The sequence below is a fragment of the Rhodnius prolixus genome, unplaced genomic scaffold (assembly GCF_049639745.1).
Source record: "Rhodnius prolixus isolate KJV_2025 unplaced genomic scaffold, Rpr scaffold_38, whole genome shotgun sequence".
Classification (NCBI taxonomy): Eukaryota; Metazoa; Arthropoda; class Insecta; order Hemiptera; family Reduviidae; genus Rhodnius; species Rhodnius prolixus.
Genome location: NW_027411598.1, coordinates 833,533 through 841,403, shown reverse-complemented (window position 1 = coordinate 841,403; position 7,871 = coordinate 833,533). Strand labels below are relative to the sequence as shown.

At 33.1% G+C, this 7,871-nt stretch overlaps 1 protein-coding gene across 5 annotated transcripts; it reads right to left on the bottom strand.

Annotated features, from left to right (window-relative positions):
* Positions 1–703: 703 nt before the first annotated feature.
* LOC141452100 (dynein light chain 1, cytoplasmic-like) lies at positions 704–7,382 on the bottom strand. Of its 5 annotated transcripts, none has more exons than XM_074123959.1 (4): positions 7,259–7,350; positions 7,117–7,174; positions 6,749–6,860; positions 704–3,148 (listed from the first exon to the last, which is right to left on the bottom strand). In XM_074123959.1, exons 3-4 carry the CDS (start codon positions 6,854–6,856, stop codon positions 2,987–2,989), a joined length of 270 nt encoding a protein of 89 aa, XP_073980060.1. In that variant the 5' UTR covers positions 6,857–6,860; positions 7,117–7,174; positions 7,259–7,350; the 3' UTR covers positions 704–2,986. The 5 variants fall into 5 exon arrangements, with proteins under 5 accessions (XP_073980060.1, XP_073980061.1, XP_073980062.1 ...); XM_074123960.1 differs by having other exon boundaries at positions 7,273–7,344; XM_074123961.1 differs by lacking the exon at positions 7,117–7,174 and having other exon boundaries at positions 7,273–7,382.
* Between the last annotated feature and the right edge of the window lie 489 nt (positions 7,383–7,871).

Below are 7,871 nucleotides of genomic sequence, written 5' to 3'. Positions count from 1 at the left end.
TTCGGAAAAGACTGGCTTACAAGTAGTCATGGGCCTAAGAAAAGCATTAACAAACCATTTCCATTAGGACATTGCTCATCAAGAGCAATGATGATTTTTCATTACCGTGACTCGAGTTTTCTACTCATTCCTTTTTTTTTATTCATCGAAGATGTATACTCATACCTTGTTTAGCTAGACGTTTTCTTCGCCTTTCGTTTTATTCCATAAGGACTAAGAGATCCAGAAAAGAACATCGCCGAGCTTGCCTTAAAATGTAATATTTTAAGAGAACACAGAATGACAACGCGGCCAATGCAATAATGGAAGCAGGGAATCCCAATAGAAAGTGCAAAACATGCGAAACTTCTTTCACGACTGAGCTTGAGTCAAGACAATAGACAATAAAGACTTTTTCACACACACCCCTCATGAGAGATCGAACAGATGATCGTTTTTAAGCTTTCAGAGGAAACACTCGTTTCGATGTCTCTGTATCCAACGAATCTTTTTTAATTAAAAAGACAATTATTGATGAGAAAGGTAATAAATAATAAAAATAGCACTTTTTTGGAAATAAAATTAGCAAAGACGCTTATTTATTTTTTAAATATTTATTTTTTGTTTTTTATTATTAATTTTTTTTATTTTAATTTTCAACTCATATAAAAAATTTGTTAATGGTAAACATAAATATGTACAGAAAAAAAAAAATCTGCTGTAGTAAGAGAAAATAATAAAATAAGTTCAACAACGGAATGAGGAACAATGTTTGGAATAATATGAAAAAACTAAATAAAAAAAATTCTAGTAATATAATACATTCTTAAAAGTTAAAATATATATATTTTTCTCTTTTAATTTCAACATAAAATCAATTAAATGACCAAAGTAAATAAAAAAATGACTAAAACATTTAAATAATTTTTTTTCCTCTTCTTTTAAATATAGATTAACATTTAACATCAATAAACATGGTTCCCGGGCTAAGAGAAAAAAAAATTTAAACCGGGATTTTTCAATGACACACTGGTAATTATTTTATTTTTCTTTTGAAAAAAAGTGGATAATTTTATTTGTTTGTGCGAGGGATTTTCAATGAAGAAAAAGATTTTTCTTTGGAAAAATAAAACAGAGAAAGGAAGAGTATTGGATAGGCAAGGTCTTTAAAGGATTTGTTTTTTCTGTGAAATTATTATATTTCATTCATAAATTAAAAAAAATAATTGTTTAAATAAATAAAAGTTTCAAGGGTTAGAAAATTCAAAATTGATAGGAGAATAGTAAATTTTAAAAGCATCGTACGTTTTTTTTGCTCATTCATAAAATTGACAAGTGCATTCTAAAAATCGAGTTTTTCTTTTTTAAATTCTTAGTCTTAGTAACTATTTTAATTACAACCAACATAAATTTTTATTAATAATTTAAAAGAAATTAACGTAAACCTAAAACTTAGTATAAAATACTAAATATGCCCTCGATTCTAGCGGTTGCAAACTATTTTTTAAAAAACTCACCTAATTAATTATATAAATAAATCTTAAGAAATTCAAATAAATGCAAGAATTTCTAAATGATAAGAATCTCTTTTTGATGGGTCTTAAAAGAATGGTGAGTGTTTTATAAGGTAATTGGGTCCTCAATGTTGGCTAAATACCTTTGGAATTTATCCGCTTGAATATGCTTGTGATTTTTTTTAAGAAATTGGAATATAATAGGAGAATTTATTCAACAAGTTTAAAAGTTACGCTGACGATGAAGGTAGGTTCAAGTATATGAAGTTTTTGGCTTGTAAGTTTCAATGATGATAACGAAGACACATAAAGAAAATATGTATCAAGACCAATGATGTAAGGGGAGAAAACTACCACAGATTTACCCAAGCCTCTGACGTGAAGCGGACATTTTCTTTTGGAACTGGAAATAAACGGCAACAAGAAGCACTTTAGGAAAATCTAAAGAGGCAAAAATGATTGACTTCGAAGCACCAAACCAAGATTGGAATGAAATGTCCAGATGGATAATCAGATAAATATCTGAATATTAGACAGAGCAGAAATACAAGTTAGAATTGCTAGTATTGAAGTGAAAAAGTGGAACTATAACAGATAAACGAGATACTTCTAGAGGAATCTGTGTTATAGAGCGCCAAAAACCTAAGGAGCGGACTTGATCATATTACATATTAAGCAATTAGTCCAGGTGTAAGCCAGGGTTGCTGCCTCTGCAGCTAGCCACTAAAGGTATCACATACATTCTATCTGAGGCCAGTGAGGCCAAAGTACTTCTCAAGGGTTTCAGCGCAGTGACGTGGGAAATTTGGCAGTGGAAAGCTAAAATAGGGAGCTAGCGCAAGTGTCCTGTGAACTAGATATGGTTACCTAGGAGGGCCGGGGGCTTGGGAACCGGAAAGAATGGATGAGAGACTTCTGTCAGATCTTCGCACCAACATATTCACCAACTTTTTTTTACAAACACACACAGTGGCAGTTATTGTGGGTGTGACAAGAACTTTTTGTGCAAGTCAGAATTCTCTTCTGTTGAATCAATTCTCTGTAAAAGGAGGAAACTAGAACCCAAAAGCATGTTCATGGCGGATAAAATCTACACATCTTTTGAACAGGTCACGATCTTGAACTAGAACAAATTTTCTTCACTTCGATTCTCTTTTTTAATAATAATAAAAGAAGAACGAGGGTCATGAAAAGATTAAAGATGAAAAAGAAGTTTAATGAGCGGTTATATTCTAGTAATTAAAGCGAAGATCTTCTCTATTAGTTCCGGAAGAGGTTAGTTCTAGAGAAACAGAACACATAACAGAATTCTAGGAAGGAAAAAGAGGGCGAGAAGGTCGGTGATAGCGGTGGTGGATTTTGTTTAAAATATTTTATTTTTTTTTAAAGAAATAAAAGGCGGTGAATTTGTTCTTTCTTTTTGTTTTGTTTTTTAAAACTGTGTGTGAAGGACGGGCGGCAATTTTATACCAAAACAAAATTTAGTACAATATTTAGCCGCTCTTGAACAAGAGTATGGCAACCTGGCCCAAATAGAAATATATAAAATGTCTTGTCTCGTGGGTCACGTAGCTGCCAAAATTACGTCCAACTATACAATGCCAAGTAGGATTGTATTTCTTGTCAAACTCCTTCTTTATGTGCGCAGCAATGTCCTGTAAAGAAACAGAGAGAGAGATTAATATTTACACATTTGATTCCAAAAATACACTTTTCTAGACTTAGGGAGATCTCAAAACAGTTATATCCACAATAACTCAATTTCTTTCAAAAGCTCCAGAGATGCACGCGCCTCTTTGGGGCGTACTTAAACAGATTTCAGGGACTCTCAGCATGTACATTCTGAAAATATGGGATATACAAACATGTAGATATGAATATAGATTTAAGGTGATAAATATAATTAACAGAATTTTTTATAATAGTGGTCGTTTGCAAGGAGTGAGCCTAAAATAGTAAATGTTCATAATTATGGATTTGAAAACTCTAAATTACTTTTATTAATTAATTTTAATGTGTTACTTGTACGAATGAATGAAGTGGGACTCAAAAGGCTGCATGTTTTTCTTGAGGCAAGTTCTTGCGAATGGAAGTACGCAGCCAACAGAACTGAAAGAACACCTCATGTCTGCCCATAGTGAAAATGTATCTAAAGATTTTGGTTTTTCACACGAAAAAACTCAATTTGATAAAGAAGGTAAAAATAAATAAATAGTTTGTTTGTGCATATGTGTCCTTAACTCTGTCACTGGAGTCTGAAGCCCTTAATTTTCTGTTAACGGGCTCCGTGAAACAAACAGTATTAAAAACCTCTGCAATCAAGTGCAATTTTCAAGTGACATATGGCAATAAAAACTTATACATATAATTAAAAATAGGTTTAGGTATATCGCTGTAAATAGAAAATAAATAAGTTGGAACCTACAGGGAAAAAAGAAAACCCTAAAAATGTGCTTAGATACTCTAACTAACAGCCCTACTAAGCTCTTTGTATTCTCTCTAAAGCCTAGATTGATGACTGAGTGTGACGGGGTGTTATGAAGAAAGAAAGGCGACTTGAAATATTGGGACGAGGCCGTGTACCAGGCACCACTACCCTACAACTCACCTATCTGCCTACTAACGCTGCAGCACCTGCTAACTTACATGCGATCCCAGCTTTTCCTTTCAAAGAATCGATATACCAAAATCATACATCTATCGCAAGGTGAACTCTTTGGCTTTTCACCGGAAACCCAGCTTTGTGTTCCGCAGAGAATAAGCAGACATCTTGATTGAACCTCTCACGACTTCCTCTTGATACAATCACATAATTCAATTTTTTGACAAAATTAGAGTTTTAACTAAAAAATTGTGTCGACAATAGTGATAGTTCCCTGCCTCCCAGAACTTGACTAGTCCTCTATTTCCTTCAATTAAAGCTACATTGGGCCAACATTACCCACACCAATCCAAACGGAACCATTTGGCAAACATTTAAACTATTGCTCCGCAATCGATGTGCCTCCATGCCCTACAACGCAGAGGTGGTGAGCCCCAGGGGTTACAAGTGACCAATCTTATACAATAAAAAAAATCATACCCAATTCATAACCTAATAAAACAAAAACTAGGATAGGGGCTGCATTGTGTGGTTCTTACTTTGAAATAAGAAAATAATCTGCCTGAATTCTGCGCTCCTTTAGAGAGTGGTAAAACATTTATTGGGGCTTCAAAACATCTACCAAATTGTTAACATACTGTTGTTAAATATTAAGTCGAAACACCGTAAAATACACAACAGTCCTGGGACCTTGTAGAAAGAAGAGATCTTCCAACTAGAGCTGTAAGTAGTCACTAGAAGTCTTTCCTTTTCACAGATGGGAGTTGATTAAGCTGGAGTTCTTGGACAGACTGTATCGGTAATAGGAAGAAATATTCTGTTTGTTTGACAATTGCGAGATTGTGGTATGAGACACCTTCGTATGAACATCTGGCACCGGTAAAGATCATATCGCAAAAACGATTGGTCGTTAAGCTAATGGGATGGGTTGGTTAAGCTGTAAAAAAGAAGGCTTTTCTTCAACAATAGAGAGAGAGAAGGGAGTGAGGAGGTACAATAAGCTTCTTTAGCTCCGCAGAGCCGTGGCGAACAGGACTCGCCGAATGTCCTAGATAAGCCAACTTGTTTGGCCGAACAAAATAATCTAGTGTGAACACTCTCGCCAATTATTCTGCAATTCTTTAGATCTCAACTCACAAATTTTGCTCAAAATCTGAATATTTCAGTTATATTTAATAATTATCAACAATGTAAATTCAGTTTATAGCCGTAAATTACACTGAAATATGAACCAAGTACACTAAATCCTACCCATCATCTCCTTTAGAACTGCCAAAAAAAGAATTTTCTAGATTAAGCTATAAATCTATGAGCACTTCATTATATATGCACATACACCAAGCTCATAGAAAAGCCTAGGAACCAATCTATTCAACCAAGAGGTACTTCACCTTGAGCAATTTGCTTTAAAATCGATTTCAGCAAAATACTTAACTCCCTTCTCAGTTAGGACCGTGCATTTCGGAATGTGGTACCTCAGAGGGAGCTACTCAATCCTTTTTCCCTCTTCATTGCGTTTTCCGGATGGGGGGGGAATTTAACAAACACGAACGATATGTACCTACTTAAAAGAAAATCACTTTCGAAGAAATCTAAACAAGTAATATCCAATCAATGATGGGTAGGTACTTCTGGTAAACTGATTGTGACCAAAAGTAAAGTTTATTGTGGTATCCTCTATCGGCACCTAACCGAAATATAGAATTTGAAAAGTCCAGCAATTTTTCATTTTTTTAGTTGCATTAATACACACAGAACATTTTGTAAAAACATTTTATTTACTTCAGTGTATCTCAAAATGGACTTTTCTGCTGAAGACTCATAATCGAAGATTCGTGCACGATTACAGTAACTACTCTTACTTAGTAGTGTAAGAGAAAGTAGTAACAATTGGTTTGTCGGGAAATATCAGTAATTCTGAATCAGTAAAATTGTTCAAAAACTTTGTTTTTCTGATTTCTAGATATTTAAAAAAACAATCCAAAATTATTAATTCAATAAATAATGTCTCTTTTTATAATCGCTCCCAGTCATTAATTCTAAAAGTAATCTTAAAGTTACTCCCAGCAAGTATTGAGTTATGACTCATATTGATCTATCAAATCATAGATCGTAATATATAACTTATATATAAATTCTGAACTATTTAATAAATTGCAGATTTATTTAAAAAAACAAGAAATAAAAAAGGTACATATTAGAAAGAAAAATGCCCAGCTTTTTACTTTCTTGACAACTTGGGCAAAGCTCATTGATTGGCCTGACTAAAATAGGGCGGTTAGGAGAGATCTTTTGACCTTCATGACAGCCACACAAGTACATTCATACCATGTTATAATTCAATCCATTGTATTTTTCTTTATGAAAATATTATAAAATCAATATTAAAAACGGACAAAGAATGCAGTCAATATAGACTAAGGAGAGACAAAAAAAAAAAAAAAAAAAATTGTCAAAGACTAAACCATAGCTTAGTGGTACGACTTAAATTAGAAATTACAATTTTTTTTTTGTGGGGGGGATTTAAAAAAGAATCCTGGGGTGGAAAATTCTTGTGTAAATGAGAAATGGGCAAAGTATTTTAAAAGAGCAATTAGCTAATAATGAAAATTAAGTTAGCAAAGCAATTAGTAGAAAAAAAAAAAAACCGTACCTTTTCAATGTTAAATTTTTCTAATGCTTGAGTCGCACAATCAACTGCATCTTGCTGCATTTCTTCAGACATGTCTGCATTTTTGATTACTGCTTTACGGTCAGACATGTTTCTAGTAAAATAAAAATAAAAATTACCTAGCTAATAAAATTTAATTTTTTTTTTCTTTTCTTTACAAGTTTCCATTATTGAAAATCTACTCTTATTAATTGAATAAAGTGTTCAAGTATACAATAAACAACCTTCCGCAAATTATATCTTAAGATTAGGCTAAAAGAACGGAAGTAATGCAAGTATTTAGTAACCAAACAAAAAAATCATATATTACAAAGGGATGTGCATATGTTTCAAGAGTGTTTATTACTCACTTCTATATGGCACGAATTTACTCCGCTTCAACAACAAAAGTAAACTTCACTTAACAATCTGTAGAAGTAGGTAATTTAAACTTATTTCCACTTAAACATAGAATAAACTTGTAAAAAAAAAAATATTGCTTTTATGTTTTACCTCAGTAAGTTTACCTTATAGAGATAGAGCAGCAGATTGCAGAAACCAGGTTCAATAACGCTTATGAATGAAAGCCGACAATCCCACTATCTGATTGGCTATTCACCAGGGTCCTCCAACATATCCTCTATCGGCCCACAATGCTATGCAAGCTACTTTGCCGCCAGTTTTAAAATTTGATGGATACATTTATTTTAATTTTTTTTGAATCTCTATTTGTATTTTGCTTTACAAATTTATTATTTTTTTCCTTGAAGGGTATTTATCTAGCTTTAATGTTGTTGTCGCGACTACAGATACAAAAACTACAGTTGCAGCAGGTAAATTGGATGCTTGTATGCAACTGGTTCTGTGGTTCAAAAATCTGTCACGAAAAAATAAAAATTAATTGTCTATAAAACCATAATCAAACTTAAGCCAGTGCCGCCTTGGGTGCTGATCCAAGAGAATGAGAAGTTTGTCTGAATTTTGAAAAGTAAATTACTGCGGAAGATTTGTGACTCTAAATGTGTGTCGGAGAATGGTGAATCCGAGGAAATGATGAACATTTCGGAAGTTAAATTTATTCGCTCCATGGAAAGTTAAAATGGCTTAAGCACGTCCAACGATTGTC